The 19544-nt window shown below is 59.3% G+C and overlaps 1 protein-coding gene across 2 annotated transcripts in view; it reads right to left on the reverse strand.

Moving 5' to 3' along the window:
* Window positions 1-596: 596 nt before the first annotated feature.
* VAC14 (VAC14 component of PIKFYVE complex) overlaps window positions 597-19544 on the reverse strand; it is a gene marked incomplete at both ends in the record, with an annotated part of 110743 nt that continues 91795 nt past the window's right edge. For both annotated transcript variants that reach the window (XM_080702604.1, XM_080702603.1), the window contains 5 exons: window positions 597-759; window positions 5178-5328; window positions 7539-7618; window positions 9703-9821; window positions 11058-11232. In XM_080702604.1, the coding sequence (XP_080558730.1) occupies window positions 597-759; window positions 5178-5328; window positions 7539-7618; window positions 9703-9821; window positions 11058-11232 (688 nt within the window). The remainder of the gene's footprint in view (window positions 760-5177; window positions 5329-7538; window positions 7619-9702; window positions 9822-11057; window positions 11233-19544) is intronic.

Here is a 19544-nt window from a genome sequence, read left to right on the forward strand (position 1 = left end):
TCAGCACGAGACCAGGTCTGCAGGACAAGTACACTCTGCCTCACTGGCTTGGAGGAGTGGAGCTGTGTGGTGGGGGGGCCCTGACAAGGGCTCAGGAGGTGGCTGCAGGGGAGCAGCGAGATGCCACGGGGACCAGCAGGGAAGGAGTAAGCAGGTGCCGGTTCAGGTTTCTGTCATTTATTAGGGTGGTGGTGGGGCATCATTCAGTAGAGACCTCTGGGTTAGCCCTGTGTGCATATAAGCATATAAACACGCGCATGTACACACACATGTTCACATATGTATACACATACACACAGGGCCAAAGCTCTGGGGCCGGGGTCGAGCTCTCTTCGCAAGGGAATATCAGACCGATTCCAGAGGGTGGGTGGCTTCTGAGGGTGTGACCCCACCCTGGCGGGAAGCCAGGGTGCATGGGACAGCGCTGGGGGCTGGGCCGAGGAGCAGCCTCCGTCCCTCCCCACCCTGGGCTGGTGGTCAGGCCCAGCCCTGCTCCTGAGAGGCAGGTCCGCAGCCTCCTCGGGAAGGCGGCCTGGAGGCCCTGAGTGCTTGGTGGGCCCCTGACCCTAAGCTGGCGCTTCCCCATCCTGCGCGGGTCAGAGGACGACCCTCCGGTCCAGGTGGTCCCCGCGCCCACTCCGCTGGTGCCTCACTTCCAGGTGCTGGCTCTGGACTCTCTCAAAGTGCTGCAGCAGCTCTGTGTAGTCGATGCTGGGGGAGCCGCCCCTCTGGGACGTGGGGGCTGCCTTCAGACTGTCTCTGGCAGGAGGGAGCAGAGGGTTGAGTCAGTGTGAGTTGTGGGGGCCACTGGTGGAGGGCATTGAGGACTGGGGCGGAGGCGCAGGTTGGTGGGACTCAGCCTCTGGGAATGTCTGCCCCCTGCCTGGTAACCTCCCCAACAGCCATTCCCAGAAAGCTAGGGAGCCCCAAGTACACCCTGTCTCCCGCAGTTGGCGGGGATGGCTGCATGGCTGGGATATCACCCAGCCTGTGGGCTGGCGATGGCGCCCAGAGCAGGCATTGCACGGGGAAGCATTTCCTGTTTACCAGCGGCTCCCTTTGGGGTGAAAGCCAGGGCCTGCAGCCGGCCAGGAAGCCAGCTGGGGCCTGGAACAGGGTCTGGGGAGAAGGGGAGGAGGCAGCCTGGCCCTTTCTCTGGGCCAGGACTAGGGCTGCGGACAACTGAGATCACAGGAGCTCTCTGATGGGCTCTCAGCTTGGCAGGACGTTTGTTTTTGAGTTTTGGGGCCCCGAGGCTTGCAGTTGCTTCCAGGCCCTGGGGAAGAAGAGCTGGTCTTACCACTGAACGGATGGCTTCCACACGCCAGCCGTCTCTAGCTCTGTACAGCAGCACAGGTATGCCAGCACACAGTGCTCCCTAGGCTGGTGTGAGGTGCCCTGTAGCCCTGCTCCTCACTCAGGCCCTGCGCTTAGCCTGCTCACATGGACTAGACCCCCTTGCACCCCTGGCCCATCCCAGGCCATCCCGCCAGCAGAGCCTCATGAAATGCCCTTCCTCCAGCATCTGCCTCACAGGCTTGAAGTGTATCTGTGTGGCCAGGAAGTTTGTTCCCAACCCCTGTGGTCAAGCCCAGTGGCCCTGACAAAGGGATCCATGAAGACTGGGCGGCCCAGCTGAGGAGACTCCCTGAGCCCTTTGAGTTCACAGAGACCCTAACACAGGTGTACCAGCAGCAGCTGAGGGCGAGCACTAGACAGGCCGGGGCCCAGCCTCAGGAGGAGTGCTTCCCGGCCACGTGACTCAGTTTCTGCCTATGTAGGAGGCTGCCACAGATTTCTCCAGACAGAACCAAAGAGCTTACTAGTGCCCAGCCCCGGCCTAGTTACGATGAGCGGCTGCTGTGGCTACACTCTGCCCCTCTTCAGAGTCTGAAGCCTGTTGGGCCAGCAGTCCAAGGCCAGGGCACTGGGGCAGCCCCCAGCTCCACACCTGTCCCCTCTGCCCTGCTGTGGAGGATGGACTGCTGAGGGACATTGTGGGCAGTATCTGTGTGTGTTTCTTTTCGAGGGCTTGGTCCTGCCTCCCGCGTCAGGCAGGGCTCAGTCTATTGGCTCAAGAAAGATGAAAGTGGCCGGGGAGGGGGTCATCCTAGGGGGCCTGCCTGTGGGCGGCACTCTGGCTCCCTGGCATAGTACCATGTGGCCCAGGTGCCCTGTCCCAGGAGAGCAACCTGGGCTTCTGAGGTGGAGGGACACCCGAGCCTGGAGCCCCGACTCCAGGGTGTGGCCGCTGTTACCTAACCCTGGGCCGAGAAGAGATGTGCAGGTCTGGAGCTGAGGTCTCAGGGAGACAGTGGAGGGTGTCATCTGATATGGGTGCCTGGGGGTACTGATGGCATTTCTGGCAAACCCAAGGGCTTAGGCCCAGGGCGGAGACTGAGATGAGGGGCTTTTAGGGAGATGCTGGTAACGGGTGGCAAATCTGTGGTGCTGGGCACAGAAGAGGCTGGGCGGGGCTGTACCTGGCTCTGTGGGACTCAGAATGGCAGGGCCCCTCATGGCCTGAGGTCTCTATAGCAGGAGGGCTGTGTCCCTGTTGTCACGGGCAGGGCCTCTGCTCAGCCCCTTCACACTGTCTCTAACAACCCAGCCCCTGGGTGAGGGGCCATCCAGCTGGCAGCACAGAGCAGAGTTCCAGAACTCAGAACTGACCCTCTCCCTGGCGCCCCCCACAGGCACCTGCCAAAGCTCCCGTGAGAGGTCCCCCTTGCTCACTGAGGAGGCAGTCCTCATTCTTGGGGAGATGCCTGGACGCCCACGGGCCACACCCTGGAGCCCTGCTGGTGCTCGGGCTGCAGAAGAGCCCGATTTCTGCCAGCTGCCTGCCCTGCCCTGAGCTCGACTGTCCTCAGCCCTTCCCAGAGTGTGAGCTGCTCCTCTGTGCAGGCCCTGTAACCTGACCCCTCCCCCAGCTGTCTCTGAGGCCCCTCCTGAATGCCTGGATCTCTGCGGTCTTTCCCTAAGCCCTTGCAAAGAAAGGCCGGGAGCCCCCATACTCATTTAGTGCAAGTGTACATTCACAGATGAAGAAACCAGGAGCCCAGAGAGGGTATGGGCTTGCCTGAGGCCACACAGCAAATTCCTTTTTGTTGCTGTGGAACTAGGGATTGAACTTAGGGGCAGTCTACCTCCCAGCTATACCCCCAACCCTATATACATACATACATACATACATACATGTGTGTGTGTGTGTGTGTGTGTGTGTGTGTCTGTCTGTCTGTCTATCTATCTATCTTTTGTGGTACTGGGGATTGAACCTAGGGGCATTATACCTCCGAGCTATGCCCACAGCCCTATTTTTTATTCTGTATTTTGAAACAGGGTCTCACTGAGTTGCAAAGGGCCTAAGTAGCTGAGGCTGTCCAAGAACCATGGTTTTCTCCTGTCTCAGCCTCCCAAATGCTGGGATTATAAGTGTGCACCACCACGCCCGGCCCCAGCCCTACTTTTTAATTCTTATTTTTGAAATAGAGTCTCACTAAGCTGAGGAGGGCCTCACTCAGTGGCTGAGGCTGGCCGCGGATCTGTGATCCTCCTGTCTCAGCCTCCCAAGTACTGGGATTACAAACATGTGCCACCATGTCTGGCTTGCCACACAGCAAATTCTACGGCAGAGCTCGGACCGGATCCTCGGCCAAACCTACAGAATCCTCTACCAAAGGCTTTGGCCCATTCTCAAGACTTCCTGACGGAGAGTTCCCAGCTGTGTGAACTGGGAAGAGTCGAAGATTCCCTAGACTGTCCCTAGATTCCCTCTGCCAATTTTTCCTGCCCTGGCTAGGGGAGTACAGGTTGGGGTCTGAGTATTTGGAGCCTTCCTGCCCCTCCCAAGGCAAGGCTTGGACCAGAGTTCACAGAGTGGCTCCGCGTGGCTCAGGGGCCTCCCCCAGCGAGGCGGGCTGGCCCTCTTGGGAATCCAGTGGTGGTAAAAAGGGCCTTCCCACTTCCTCTCTACCTTCTCTGGAGCCCTGGCATCCCAGGGCACCAGGAGAGTCGCTGTAGAGGCCGGCTGGCCTACTGCAGCTGGGGACCCAAATGCGGACCCACCCCTACAACTGCTGTGTTCCCCTGGGGAGCTGACTGCAGAGCATGGTAAGCTCCCCTGGGGTCACCTGGGTGGCCCCAGAGCAGCCAGACAGAAGCCAGAAGGCCTCGTCCTGCCGCTGGAGTGCTGCTGTCTGGGACAGGGACAAGGGAGGTGGGAGCTTAGCCTCACCCAGGAGGCCTATAAGGTGTCACACACCACGCCCCGGGGGAGGCCAGGCCCCTGGGAGGGTGGTGGGGGCCCAAGCCCCGGGGTCCAGAGGACATGGGCTCTGAGTGGCTGGCTGTGTCCACCCCAAGGGGAAATGCTGGAGCGAGGTGCCGGGCTTGAGAGCACCCGGACATCCTAGGGGGGATTCTAGACACACAGGGCATCTGATGCGAGCTGGGTGCACTCCATTCAGCGTAAATCTTCTCAGTGGCTCTGCCTGTTTCCATGGCGACCTGACAAGTGAAATTTTCCATCTCGGATGCCAAATGCCTGTGGATGAGGCAAAGCCTCCAAGGGTTACCAAATATAGACACAGCCCAACAGGCTCCGGGCCGGGGCCAGCAGTGGGCTCAGGGTGGGAGCCTGGACCCCGCCCCTAAGCGGGGGTGCCATGTTGGGGCTGTCTTCCCATGGGCGGGACCCCAGCAGGGTAGCCGTGGCTGCACCCCTGCCTTCTACCCCATTGGGGACGATGTAGGAAGGCCCCAGTGATGCTGGGGTCTCTCAGAGTTCAGAGGGGACGGCAGGGCTGCCTGAGGCCGGGGAGTCCCTTAGGCCGGGCCTCTGTCTGGTTCTTTGGCCTGACACTGCCTGCGCCCTATCTTACTCTGCTCACTGGGGCTCCTCTTCAGGGGCCTCTATGGGTACCTCTGGGGCACGTATGGGCCCTTAGTCTCACAGAGCCCCACGACCCCGGACTGCCTGGAGAAGGCAGGTACTCAGGCCCACCTTGTAAGCCTTCCCAGCACCCCAGCCTGGGGCTTCCACACAGGGCAAAGGGCAGATGGCTATAGGGTCAAAGGTGCTGCCATGACCAGGGGGTGGGATCCTGGGGGAGGGCGGGCTTCACAGGCCCCTTGAACGGCTCCCTGGAGTAGGCGTGGGGCGCGCCGACACTCACTCTGTCTGCAGCAGCTCGGGGTTGGGCACGCACTGGAGCCGGTGAGAGAGCAGCTGGAAGGCGCTGCTCTGGGGTAGCAGCATCAGCAGCCCATACAGGGCCTTGATCAGGTATGGGTTGTTCTTCACGTCCAGCAGCTGCAGGCGCAGATCTGCGGCAGGGAAGAGGGCAGAGGCCGGGGTCAGGGGTCCAGGAACTTTGGAAAACTCTCAGCTTCCTATCTCAGCCTGGCAGAAGAGGGCCAGAGCCACCCTGGACCCAGTGGGGTGGCACCTGCAGCCTGGGGATCCAGCCTGGGGCCGGGGGGCGGCTGGGCAGCTGTGGCCTGGTGCCGGGCAGGGCCCTCCCCGCCAGCGCCCACCCTTCAGGAGTGCTGCAAGTTTCCATGACCTCAGCTCCCTGTCTGCCCACCTGGTCTTTTCAGCAGTCCCCTCAGCTCGATGACCCCCAACCTGCTGCTCGGGCTGGCCCACCTCCCCCATGCTCAGCAGCCTCCCCGTAATGCATGAATAAACGGGCCGGGGGCTCGGAGAGTAACAGATTCCCCAGTTGGCTCTGCACGTGCCAGCCCGAGAGCTATAAATAGGGTGAGCTGGAGAGAAAGACGGTGGATTAGGACGGCTTTAAGGGAGGGCAGGATGGGAGGACGCTTTTGTGTGGAGCGAGGCACACAGTGAAGCCCGGGCTGTCTGGGAGGTGCTTTCAGATATCCAACTCAGATACCACTTCCCGAGGTCAGGACACACCACTGTGACCCAGGGTGCCTGGACCGCACTGGTGGCCAGCTGTACCCCAGCTCCCCCAAGGCCCCAAGGGGAGGCTGGGCTGGAGATGGGCTCTCTGCTCTCCTGAGCCTCTGCAGGAGGATGGCTTCTCCCTTCAGTGTGCCCTGCTGTGCAAGACCTTCTGCAGCTGCCTGCTCACCCAGCCCTTGGAGGAAGCAGAGGACCAGCCTCCCACCGTCCCTCCTCTTGCTCCAGGGGGCAGGAGGCACAGCAGGCAACCTGCACTGCTGTCCCCAGCTCTGGCCACCTGATATTGTGAAATACATATTTGGGATCCACAGAACTCCCTTTTGTATGCTAATGAGCTGCCAGATGGCTGCCAGCCCCTGGGTAGCTTTGGGGGCGGTGGGAGGCAGGGGGTGGAGGGACTGAAGGCTGAGCTGATCACCAGTGGCCAGTCATTTAATCAACCATGCCTAGGTAACAGAGCCTCCATAAAACTCCCAAAAGACTGGGTTCTGGGCTCTTCCGGACAGTGAAATATGCAGAAGTTCCCACACACCCCCTTCCTATACACCTGGCCCCGTGGTCTCTGCATCCTGCTCTCTGCGCTGCTCCTGGGGCTTGCGCCTGCCATCTAAAGTGGAGGGGAGCAGTCTTTGGAACTGAGCTCCTGACCTGCGAGTCTGATGCTGTCTCCAGGTAGACAGCGTCACATGAATGGGATTAGAGGACTCCTAGCTGGTGCCAGCTAGCACTGGGTGTTGACTGTTGAGGTGTGAGTGCAGAGGAAAACAGTCTCTACCATCTACACGGCTCTAGAGAAGCGTGAGCTGGTCTCTAGGCCTTTCTTCCCTACAGGCCTTGTGTCAAAGCCAGGGGGCCAGCCACCCAGCTGGGCCGGGTGCTGGAGGCTTCTCCAGGGTCAACCCGGACTTGCCCAGTGGCCCTAGCAGTGAGGCCAGGCCCGGCCACTGGGGACAGGCTGTAGCACACGCTGCTGCTGACGGGGTCTCCTCCTGCCCTTCTGTCTCCAAGTCCAAGTCACTGGGGCCTTTGGATGGGAGGGCCTGGGGTAGAGGGGCATTTGCTCTGAGGCTCCAGAGCAAGCTGATGGCAGAGGGCCGGAGGCCTGAGTGACCGGCTTGCCAAGCAAGGTGGCCAGGGGCAGGCTGCACGCCGTACACATGTGTGCCACCGGGAGTGCCGCCTGCTTCAGGGTGCAGGCACTGCATGTGTCGAGGAGCCAAGAGCTGTGCTTGTCCCAGCCGGCTGCCGCTTTTGCACATTCAGCCCGGTGTTACTCGCTAGGCAGCTCCTGCCCGTAGGCTCCTGCACACCCACTTTTCTCTGAGGGAGGACTGGGCATGGCTCCTAGGCACACTGGAGCACTGCGGGGCTCCCAGGCTACCCTCCATCGCTGAGAGGCTGGGCTGCCTGCCGGGGAGGGGAGCCTGGGGACAGCCCGGGGTGGAGCCTGATGCTAACCTTCAGGTGGGTTCTGCGCCAACACTCGCCCATGCCCGCCAGACACACCGAGGACGGGCCGACCAGGTCCTGATGCCTGGGCCCCGGCCCTGCACCGCTGGCTTCTCAGCCCTGACTCATCCCCAGCAAGAGAATGTGAAGGACTCACAGGTGAAGATGGGGCACTCGATCAGCTGAACCAGCTTGTCCACCTCTGTGAGGAAGTCCACCGTGACCTCCAGGTCCCCACTGGGCGCTGGTCAAGGAAAATCTGCCTGCTGGGCTAGTACAGCCTGCCTGTGAGGGGCAGCTGGGAGCGGGGTCAGGGTGGTCACCCTTCTGGGAGGGGGCAGAGGCTGGACTCCTGGAGCCCGAGCCCCGCTCAGAGCTCCGCGCGTCTCCCCCAGTGAGCCCTGGCGCTCTGTGCAGAGCCCAGTTCTCACGAAGCGAAACTGGGCAAACAAAGGACACAGTGTGTCTCCCCTTTGACTCTCTGCTCCTCTAACTGGAACACGGCACCGCCATCCCTCCTGTGTGGGTTTTTTGGGCCCCTTGGGCAGCCTCCTCCTCTGTGCCCGCCGGGGTTGGCCCTGCAGTTTGGCAGTGGAGGGCTGGGTGGCCAGGACCCTCTCCTCCCCGAGAGGACAGCTGGCCAGCGGGCCAACAGCAGGGCTATGGCAAGCGTGCAGAGCGGGCTCGGGGCTTTCCTGGCTCTGGGTCACACAAGTGGCTGAAGGAGAGCAGCCACCTGGGGCGGGGGCAGATAAGGCTGCAGGTGCCCCTCCGAGGGGAGGCGGCGCACAGCCCCACATCCTCGCCTCCAGCTGCTGGCCTGCCAGGGGAGGAAGCCACCTCTGCCTCCTCCGCAGGCTCCAGTCCAGGGCCACAGGTCAGGCTTCATGGTCCAGACTGGTTTGCTTTTCAGCATTTAAAAAAAAAAAAAAAAAAACTGAATCTGGGCGTGGTGGCACACGCCTGTAATCCCCGTGCTTAGGAGGCTGAGACAGGAGGATCACACAGGTTCAAAGCCAGCCTCAGGTACTTAGTGAGGCTCTCAGCAACTTAGTGAGAGCCTGTTTCCAAATAAAATATAAAATAGGTCTGGTATAGCCCAGAGGTAGAAAGCCCCTGGGTTCCATCCCCAGTACCACCAAAAAAAAAAAAAAAAAAAAAAAAAAAAATCTGAAGCCAGGTGTGGTGGCGTACCCCTGTAATCCTAATACTGAGACAGGAAGATAACAGGTTTGAGGCCAGCCTCAGCAACTCAGTGACTCAGAATAAAAAGTAAAATTAGGGTTGGGTGAGGTGGCGCGTGCTTGTAGTCCCAGCATCTGGGAGACCTTGACTGGAGGATCATGGTTTGCTGACAGCCTCATCTACTACTTAGTGAGGCTTTTTGACACTTAGTGAGACCCTGTTTCAAAATAAAGAATAAAAAATAGGGCTGAGGGTGTAGCTCAGAGGTAGAATGCCCCTGGGTTCCATTCCCAGTACCACACACATAAAATAAATAAATAAATAAATAAATAAATAAATAAATAAATAAATAGGGCTAGGTACAGCTCGGAGGTAGAATGCCTCTGGGTTTAATTCCCCAGTAAAAAAGTAAAATGAAATAGCAGGTGTGGTGGCACATGCTTGTAATCCCAGTACCTGGGAGGCTGAGACAGGAGGACTGCAGGTTTGTGGCCAGCTTCAGCTACTTAGTGAGGCTCTCTGCAACTTAGTGAGATCTTGTTTCAAAATAAAGAGTGAAAAATAGGGCTGGGAGTATAGCTCAGAGGTAGATGCCCCTGGGTTCAACCTCCAGTTCTGACATAAATAATATAAACAAACAAAAGCCCGCGAGTGCCTTGGGTGAGGCAGGCACCTCCTCTTCCTGAGGCCCCTGCCCAGCCTCTTCTCACTGTCGCTGCAGAGCCTGCTGGGCCCTGGCTCGGTGGCGTCCAAGGCTCCAATGCCTGGGCTCCACCTGCGGCCCCACCTCCGCTCTCCTGAAGCAGCCCAGCGCCTTCTCCTTCCCAGGCCTTCCCTGCTGCAACTCAGCCTGACCCAAGGTTAGTGGACAGGAGCTGGGGCTCACCCAGGGGGCCTGGCTGGGCTCACTCAGCCCCTGCCCACTCCCACGGCTTCTCCAGGCTCCGCTCCCCGCTAAGAGGCTCTGAGATGGGCCCTATCTGCTGCCAACAGTGCTGTCCCAAACACATCCCTCGTGGCAAGGAGGCTCTGATGGCACGAGCCCTGGAGGCTGAGTGGAGGGGTCCGGCAGGAGGGTGGCAGGCGGGCCTCTTCCTGCCCCTCAGGGGGCACCCAACTGCAGCGAGGAAGGATACAACTTCTGGATGAGGTCGTAGGCGTGCCGGTAGTTCTGGGTAAGGAAGCAGAGGGACACGGTGGTGACTGGGTTGTGGCACCAGGAGCGGTACAGGCAGCAGAACAGGTTCTGGCTCTCCTGGGGAGAGAATGGCAGCAGTCAGAAAAGACCTTCTCCCCTAAGTCCCCGCAGGACCCGTGGAGGGAAGGACGGGAGGGGGGCAGGGAATTGGGGGCACTTGGGAGCGGCGGGGGTGCCAGCTCAGCACCCTGGCTGCATTTGGCAGCCCAGCCGGGAACAAGCTGTCACAAAGGAAATGCTGACAGCTCCTCCTCAGACCCTGTCATTACCTCTCAGCCCCATGGAGCCAGCCACGCGGTAGAGGGCTTGGTCAGGGAGCCTGCCCTGTGCCGGCGTTCCTGCCCCCCCCCTCCCCCCGTGGGCACTCTGGTCCTGGAGCCCAGGCAGGCTGGGGTGTGGGTAGGCAGGCAGCTTCCCCAGGGGCCAGGCTCTCAGGCTGGGTTCTCCTCACCACCCAGCACACCATCTCCTCCCCTCGGCGGCCACCTCTTACACGGGGATACTCAGGCATAGCCTGGCAACAGAGCCTACGGCTGGGGGAACCCCACCCCTGAGGAAAATGCTTGGTGCCTACAGATGTCTGGAAGGAAGCACAGGAGGAAAGCAGGGGTGTGGGCTGGACCGCTCTGAGCCACCGTGCCTGCAGACTCGGGGCTGGATGTCCCGCAGACTCCCAGGGATGGAGGGTAGGATGGGGTCTGAGCTGGTCAGGGAGCAGAAGGGAGGTAACTAAACCCCTGGAACTCCTGCATGTGGGATGGCCCCGCCCGCTCCCCTGCAGCCTGCATCTCCCCTCTCCTTGGTGAGTGTCTCCCTGCCCTCGCTGACAGCCCTTGGGTGTCCTCATCCAATGCCCAGGATGGGAATCAAGTGACACCCTGTCTTATGACAGGTGCTTCCTGAGACAGATGTGTCCAGCTGTGTGAGGGGCCAGGGCTAGAAGGGTGAGAACAAGCAACGCCTGGCTTCCAGCTGGACATGATCCAATGCCTGGCTCCCAGTGTGGGGCCGGGGGCGGAGTCTATGGGTGGTAGCGGCAGGGCTGTTGATGGGTCGGGAGGGCACGTGGTGCTCACAGCAGGCATGGAGCCTTCTGCGGGCAGCGAGCTCGGCAGCGGGTGACTCACTTTGTGGTTGGTGTGTACACGTGACCATCCGCCCAGGGGAGCCATATTTTGCCCTGCACCAGGGAAGATCTCAATTTCATCCCTGTCTCCTCCCGGGAGCTGTGGGTCCCGCGCTCATTTGCAGGCTGGCCTGAACCATGGGGTCAGGGCCCTGGGCACGGAGTACCAGAGTCTTCAGGTCCTTGAGCTGGTTCCGCAGCTGGAAGAGCTCCGTGGAGGTGAGCAGGATGGTGTTGAGGGTGTGCACCATGGTCGAGGCGAACTTGAGGTCCTCCTCCCGGAGCAGGATGTCTGCCATCGAATGGAAGATGTTCTCCGCGTTCAACAGAAGACAGAGCTGCCTGGAAGACGGGCGGAGATGGTTATGCTGGGGCCAGCCTGGATACCTGGGTGCCTCAACTGGGGAGCACCCCCCCCCCCAGGAGTCCTGGGGGAACCTGCTCGTTCCTGGCAGGAGGCCACATCTGGGCATTGCTCCCAGGGCCTGGCTCTAAGCCTCCTAGCCCAGCAAGCCCAGAGTCCTACAGGTTACACGCCTGCTCACCCCCTGAGAGAAACAGCCAGGTCTCTGGCTACTAGGGATGTCACAGGGCTCCCACACACGTGAACAGTGTCCCCCAATGCCAGGACACGCCTGCCCCTCTGGCCCTCAACTTCCTCTGAGAAATTCTCCACATGAGCCCCTTGCAGGCAGAGGTCCAAGCTGTTTGCACTGCATGCCCTGCCCTAGTCTGAGTGATGCCTGCAGGTCACAGGGGACCCGGAGGCACGTGTGGGCAGAAGGGATCCTAGGACAGACAGCCCTGAGCTTTATTTTCTTATTAGTATATATTTTTTGTGGCACTGGGGATTGAACCCAGGAGCAGTCTACCTCTGAATTAATACTCCCAGACCTATTTTATTTATTTTTATTTTGCAACAATCTTGCTAGGTTAATGAGAGTCTCACTATTTGCTGAGGCTGTTCTTTAACCTGCAATCCTCCTGACTCAGCCTCCCAAGTACTGAGAGTACTGAGATTACAGGCCTGTGCTATCAAATCCGGTTTATCCTTTTTTTTTTTTTTTTTTTTTTTTGTGTGTGTGTGCGTGCTGGGGATTGAATTCAGGGGCATTCTACCTCTGAGTTACATCCCCAGCCCAATTTTTTATTCTTCTTCTTCTTTTTTTTTCTTTCCAGTACTGGGGATAAAATCCAGGGGCATTCTACCTCCCAGCTACACCCACAGCCCTATTTTTTATTCTTTATTTTGACAGAGTCTCACTGAGTTGCAAAGAGCCTCACTAAGTAGTTGAGGCTGTCTGTGAACTGTGACCCTCCAGTCTCAGCCTCCTAAATGCTGGGATTACAAGCATGTGCCACCATGCCCAGATTATTCTTTATTTTGAAACAAGGTCTAAGTTGTGGAGGGCCTCGCTAAGTAGCTGAGGCTGGTTATGAACCTGGATCTTCCTGTCTCAGCTAAGTACTGGGATTACAAGTGTGTGCCACCATGCCTGGCTCTATTACTATTTTGTACCAGGGACTGAACCAAAGGGTGCTCTACCTGTGAGCTACATTCCCAGTCCTATTTTATCTTTTTGTAGTACTGGGGAGTGAACCCAGAGGCATTCCACCTTCAAACTACACCTCCAGCCCAACTTGATTTCTCATTTGGAAACAGGGTCTTGCTAAGTTAATGCCAAGTTTTGCTACTTGCTGAGGTTGCCCTTGAACCTGCGACCCTCCTCTCTCTGCCTCCCAAGTACAGGGATTACAGGCATGCGCCACCACACCCAGCTTCCTATTTTATTGTGTGTGTGTGTGTGTGTGTGTGTGTGTGTGTGTGTGTGTGTGTTACTGGGGATTGAACTCAGGGACATTCCACCTCTGAGCTATACTCCCAGCCCTATTTTATTATTTTTCAACAGGGTCTGTCTTTCTAAATTGTGGACTTCCCAAGTACTGAGATTACAGGCATGCACAGCCATGCCTGGTCTCTGAGCTTTATTTTCACAGTACAGAGGAGGGAACTGGAGCAGGGAGGTGAGGCTGCCGGATCGAGGCAGCAGATTGGGGGCCAGCACCTGGCTCTGGATCCCTTGGCCAGGTCTCTCCTGTAGAAAGAGTCATGGGAGTGAGGGCTGGCCTTTGTACACAACACCCCCTAAGAGATAAAGAAGGAAGCCAGGGAATGAAGGAAAGTGGGTTTCCAGGGTCTCTGAGACGAGGGGATGTTGAAGGATGAGCAGGCTCAAGGGGTCGAGCACCCACATGACCTGGGTGATGCTGCCCAGCTGGGATGGAGCAGGATGAGGGCAAGTGGTATGGTGCTTCCTGTCAGGCTGGGACGGAGCCTTCAGTCTCCCAACCAGGGCTGGTGTCCTCTGCCTGGTCCCTGCCCCAGGGAAGCAACAGCACAGACCTGATAAGGGTCGTGCGTGTATGTGTGCACTGAACCTCATAAACCAGGGGCTGAGGTGTCCCCTTCCTCCCAGGCACTGAGTTCCTACAAACTTCCATATCAGCGAACCGGTTTCCTGCTTCCTCCGAATGCCAGCCATGGCATTAAGACCAGGCTAGAGAAGAGGTCACTCTGTCTCCAGCCCTGGAAAAACCCCAGAGCATTTGGTAATGGAGAGGCCAAACCACGATGTGCAAACAGGGCAGGCGTCTCCAGCCCACCCCGGCTTAACCAGCGGGCTTGGGCAAGAGACTCTAGGTGAACCCCAAATGTGGTGCAGGCAGTGTGTGTGTGTGGGGTGGGGGACCCACAGACAAGGGGCTGCTTCATCTCTGCCTCACACCCCAGCCCGGGTGCTCTCCTGTGCTAGGCGGGTGGGCACAGGCTTGGGAGCCTGATGGCCCCAACTGCTGGCTTGTGACCCCAACGCTTCTCAGCAATTTGGTCACCTCTTCAGTGGGGCAAGATCTCTCCCAGCCTACCTGTGTGCAAAGTGGGGGGAAATAACTCAGCAGGCAGCCGGGGGCTGGAGACGGGTCACGTGAGATGCCCGTGTTCAGTATGTGGCACCTGGGGGCCAGGACCCTGATGGTGGGGACGATGTCCAGCCTGCAGCCCCAAGCCAAAGGCGGGAGGTGGTGGTCATTCTGGATGACTCAGATAGCATGCTTCCTGGCCCATCCTGGTCTTCCCACCCCTAGATGAGCCTTGTCTCCAAGGCTGTGGGACAGAAATGTTCCAGAAGGGCAGGCTTGGAGCATCCTGACAAATGGTCGCGAATGCCCGTCGCCTGCAGCTGCTGCCGTCTCCATGACAGAGGCCAACAGCTGAGCTGCTGCCAGGCAGCTCTCTCCAGGAACCCCAGGCCAGCCCTGGCGGGACCTGCGGCAGCTGGAGGGCCAGGGTGGCCTTGCACGTGAGGAGGAGCTGGGGAGGGCAGGGAGAGACGGGCGCCGAGGTCTCCTGGCGTCCTGGGGACCTGCAGACGCTGGTTGCACTCCATGGCAGGGGAGGCTTTCTGGAACCGCTCTTCTCTTGCTACTACTGGTGACAGCCCCTGCTTCTGGGGCTCCTTCTCACTGCGCCCTCCTCTGGGCGGGGGTGTTCCTCTGCTGCTCTCCTTGGTCTGTGTATTCTGGTGTCTGGATGGGTACACTATGGTTGTGCTCGAGCTGCCCGGGGTCCAGTGGTTCCCACGTGTTCCTCCCTTGTCCCAAGCTCCTCTGAGCTCCGGACGGGAGAGCCCTGCCTGGCTGCCTACCAGGCATTTCGAACTTCGCAGAGCTACGGCTCAACTCCTGGTATCCCGGCAGACCTGCCTTCCCATCCCTGTAAGTGGTCACGGCTCACCCAGCTGCTCAAGTCCAACCAAGAAGTCCTTTCTCACCCGGCCCCTCTGTCAGAACACCCTGCCTCCAACTCCTTGTCCTGTCTCTGCTACTTTGGTCCTGGGCGGGAGCCAGCTGTCTCCTGCAGGGTTCACTCCTGATCTGTCACCTGCTGTCTCTCTCCCCTCCCCTAATAGGTCACCCTCCTGCACCAACTGGGGCACCCGAGCTCGGCCCTCCTGGCTCAGCCTCACCAGTGGCTCCTGCCGGATCAAACATGGAGCCCAACTACCACCTACGAGACCACCACCTGGGGCTTCCTGCAGCCCTCACTGGCCTCCGCTAGAGACATCCTAGTCTCTCAGGCTCTGCTCCTGCTCTGGACCTTGCCTGGCCTGCTGTGCCCAGAGGCACTGCCTGCTCTGCTGGGGCCTGGCACATGGCTGGCTCCTTCTGGCCATCAAGGTCTCGGCTCTGCCCTGGGCCCGAGAGAAGCACCCTCCCCTCTCAGCTGCCCTCTAAGAGCAGGGCTGATTTCTTCAGTGCGTGTGTCATTGCACCCTGTTAGTGTCCTTGCTTGCTGGGTTCCTCTCTCTTTCTCCCACTAGAATGTGGGCTGCAAGGCAGGGCCCTGCCTGCGACCCCTGTGTCCTCAAGCCCTGCCCCCAGCAGCGGCTCCATCATCACTGCCGCGGCCACTGCATGCAGGGACCTTGTCTTATTCAATGTCTTCCACAGACATTCTCCTCCTCTCCAGGCAGATTCCTACACGCAGCCCTGATGGCACGCTTTCATCCAGGTCAAGCCCAGGGCCGCCCAGCTTCCCTTCCCCTGCCAAGGGAGACTCCACCCGGGAGGCCAACTTTACCCCAGAAGGACCTGGAGCAAGACCTTCAACAGCCAGAAGGACTGGTAATAACACACTGCACCCAGCTTCTGGTGCCAGTTAGCTTTGTGTTACTATAATAAATTGCCCGAGGCCATTAATGTATAAAAGGAAATGGCTTTTTTAGCTTATGGTTCTGGAGGTTTCAGCCTCACACCAGAGCCTGACTGGTTTGGGCCTGGGGGCAGGGGGACATCATGGTGAAAGCACGAGGTGGAGCAAGACACTTAGATCACAAGCCAGGAGGCAGAGAGACTGAGCCGGAAGTCCCACACCTAAAAACCTTCCCCCAGGCTCTGCCGCTTAAAAGTTCCGACACCTCCCAACAGCGCCATTCTTGGGACCAAGTCTTTGGGGGACACTACTCATATTCAAGCCATAGCACCTCCCCACTAGGAACACCCCCCAGCAAGACTATATAGGGGAGGGAGAGGCTGGGAACAGCACAGAGCGCGGGTGGCTGCCACAGCCAGGCCTTAGCCCCACCATCCCAGGAGCATGCGCCAGGAGGCTGCTAGGTGGAGCAGAGGGGCCTTGGAAGGGGAAGAAGGATGTCTCCCAGGTGCTGGGGCCCAAAACCTCAATGAGATGGGACTAAGAGCACCTGCATTAGCAAGTCAGGGCTCCCGTCAGATGCCAGGCACCCTGTGAATCTCAGCGAACGGCTGGAAGAGACCTGGAGAGCTGGCCTGCGGGGCGGGAGTGCCTCCTCGCCACGCCGCCTCTCCCGCGCCCGTCCCTGCCCGGGGAGGCCTGGCAGATGGCTGCCTCACAGGGCCGCTGCGTCATCACTTCTCTGTCGAGCTCCAGCCCGGCGTGAGCTGCCTGCCTGGCTCTCAGGCACAGCGTCGATAATGGAACACAGCTTGCAAGCATTCTACATCGGCCCGTATTTTTTAATACCCACATTAAAGTGCTATTCATCATGAGACAATGGCCTGTGAGGTGCTTGGGGACAAGGCAGAGAGGTGGGATGGGGGGGGACCTGAGCGGGGTGTAGGAGGGCACAGGGGCCTCCGGCGCCATGCCAGAGGTGAGGCCTCCGGTGCCCAAGGGACCAGCAGGAGGAGGAGGCTGCAAGGGAGGCGCGTACCACTCCGGGAGGGCCCCGTGTGCCACCTGGGGTCCACAAGGTCCCCGGGCCCCTCACAAACACCCTGGGGCCCCCACCACTGTGGCCTGGGGGTTGGCTCCCTGCTTCTAGGCCTGGTTTATGTGGGGGCAGGGACAGCTTCTCTCTGGTCCCCCCGCCACAAACCAGGAGCTCTTAAGGGAGCTGCCTGCCCTTGGCCTGCCCTGAACCCCCAGGGACTCAAGAGCCGGGCTGGCACTTTCCCCTAAAAGTGGAGACACCCTGCCATGCCTCTCCGTGGAGGCCTCAGAAGGCCGAGCCTGGTGTCTTCCCAGAAGTGGTCACACCACACCTGCAGGCCCTCCGCTGTCCTCAACCAAACATGGCCACGCGCCCTGAACAGTTGCTGGCCACGGCAGTGGCCTGTGGTGGAAGGTGTCTCCCAACCCCTGCCAGGCACCACTGGCCTCATGGGTGGACACTAGACTGGCCAGTTGCCTCCTACAGCCACATGGCCTTGCTTGGCAGCCTGCCCCGTGGCTAAAGAGACGGTGGGAGCAAGTCGTCACGGAAGTCGCCCGCCAGGCTGGCGGAGCCTGGCCCAGCTTCTCTGCTCTGTCCCAGTTGTGGGAGAGGGGCCACGTGCTCTTCCCCTCCAGAGACCAGACGGGCCACCTCAGGCAAAGCCGAGCTTGGCTTGGAGGATGAGTCGTCCCTGTGGCTCTATGCCACTCACCCTGCTTTGTTCTGGGCTGAGGAGCTGTGCGGATGCTGTTCTCCTGCAGCCAGAGACCTCTCCCCACGCCGCGGGAGGCTACAGGGCTCACGGCTCACCTTGGGGCCTGGGTGGACAGTGAGGGGACAGGGGGGCAGGGGCAGGTCCTTTCAGGACAGACCCCCCCCCATGGGGTCCAGGAAGAGGAAGGACAGTGGAGGTGTGGGGGCTGGGACAACTGGGCCTATGCAGGGCGAAGCCGAGATTGTGGCTTTCACAGCGCTGGTTTGCAGGAGCAAGGCCTATGCTGGCATGGGCCCTGGAGGGCAGAAGCCCAAGTTCTCAGTATCCTCCTTGAGAAGTAAGAATTCTGAGTCCAGCCAGGTGTGGTGGCGCACACCTGTAATCCCAGTACTTGGGAGGCTGAGAATGGAGGATCACAGGTTTGCGGTTGGCCTCAGCAATTTAGCAAGGCTCTCTCCAACTTATTGAGACCCTGATTCAAAATAAAAATAGAAAATAGGGCTGGTTTGCAGCTCAGAAATAAAATGCTCCTGGGTTCAATCCCCAGTACCACATACACACACACAAATTGAGTCCTCAGCCAGGAATGGTGGCCTACACCTATAATTCTAGTACTTGGGAGGCTGAGACAGGAGGACTGCCTTTTTTGAGGTCAGCTTCAGCAATTTAGCAAGGCCCTAGGCATTGTAGTGAGACCCTGTTTCAAAATGAAAAATAAGAGCCGGGTATAGTGGCAGATACCTAAAATCCTAGTACTTGGGAGGCTGAGACAGGAGGACCATAGGTTTGAAGCCAGCCTCAGCAACTCAGTGAGGTTTGCATCAGCTTAGCAAGACCCTGTTTCTAAATAAAAACAAAATAGGGCTGGGGCTGTAGCTCTGAGGTAGAATGACTCTGGGTTCCATCCTCAGCAACACACACACACACACACACACACACACACACGCATGCCTGGGAGTTTAGCTCAGAAGTACAATGCCCCTGGGTTCCATCCCCAATACCACCAACAAACAAAGCAAAAAAAGTCCCACCATGCTTTGCCTGGGGACTCTGGGCTCTGCTGTTTCGACTTCTTCCCATGACCCGACTCCCTCCGAGAGCAGGACCCGCTGAGAGTTGCCAGGGCCGAAAGTCGCCTCCCCCATCTGCACTGCCAGCCGATCCTCCCCAGCTCCTGGCCACGGGCTCACACTGATGGGCTCCTTTCCGGGACTCCTCTGGCTGTCACCCAGTGAGCGCACACTGACACCCACCACCCCTCCTGCATGACTATCACAACTCTGAGCGTGGCCCGAGTGGCCAGGGAGGGATCCACTGGGCTCCCTGGGCATGCCTTCCCATCCCCCTCCCTCCTCAGGCCTGGCGTTTAGAGAATGACACAACGCAGAGGCAGACAAGGCCTCTGACCCATGGCGAGGACATGAGTGTTCTGCTGGGGAGGAAGGGAGAGGCGAGGCTCTGGAACGCCCGGACGCAGGCTGGCCTGCAGGGCTCTGGGAACAGCCCACCCTCTGGCCAGCCAACCCCAGGCCAGTGCAGGGCAGGGTTGTGAGAAGGGCACCCAGGGACCCACAGGGACCGTAAGGGGAAGCGGAGGTGAGCAGCCACCTCTGAGGGGCCTCTGACATTCTCTGCTGTACCAATCGTAAGGTCACCCCAGCAAGCTGGCCACTGGCAGAGTGCAGAGGGCTGTCTGTGGGCGAGCTTCCGGAGCAGGTGATGGCAGCGCCCACCTCTGCCCGTGACCTGTCCTGTGGCTATTATTATCGCCCGCCTCTGCTCCAGCCCTCATCTGCCTCTCAGAACCAATGGTCTAGGAAGACAGAGTGCGGCGGTCCCAGCGGGGCCCTCCCCTCGATGCGCCCTATCCAGCTTTGTGCCTGGCATCATGACCATGGGAGCCTGCAGTTCCCCACCCTGGCAGGTTTGAGGCTCCTGCCCTGTGGGCTGAGGGGGCACTCATAACTCAGTTTCCCTGTGCTGCCCACTGCTGGCCCTGGATGGGGTCGGAGGCTCTAGTGGGTGACTGGGCAGGCAGTCCTGGCTCAAAGCTCCTTCCGAGGCTGGTGTGACCTCCCCATAGGCCTCTGCAATGACCTCAGGGCGACAAGCACCAGGATCCTGATGTCCACCGTTCCTGCGGACAGACAGGGCTGGATAATTTGTCATCCCAGCTTCCTGGCTCA

The sequence above is a fragment of the Muscardinus avellanarius genome (genome assembly GCF_963383645.1).
Source record: "Muscardinus avellanarius genome assembly, chromosome: 10".
Lineage (NCBI taxonomy): Eukaryota > Metazoa > Chordata > Mammalia > Rodentia > Gliridae > Muscardinus > Muscardinus avellanarius.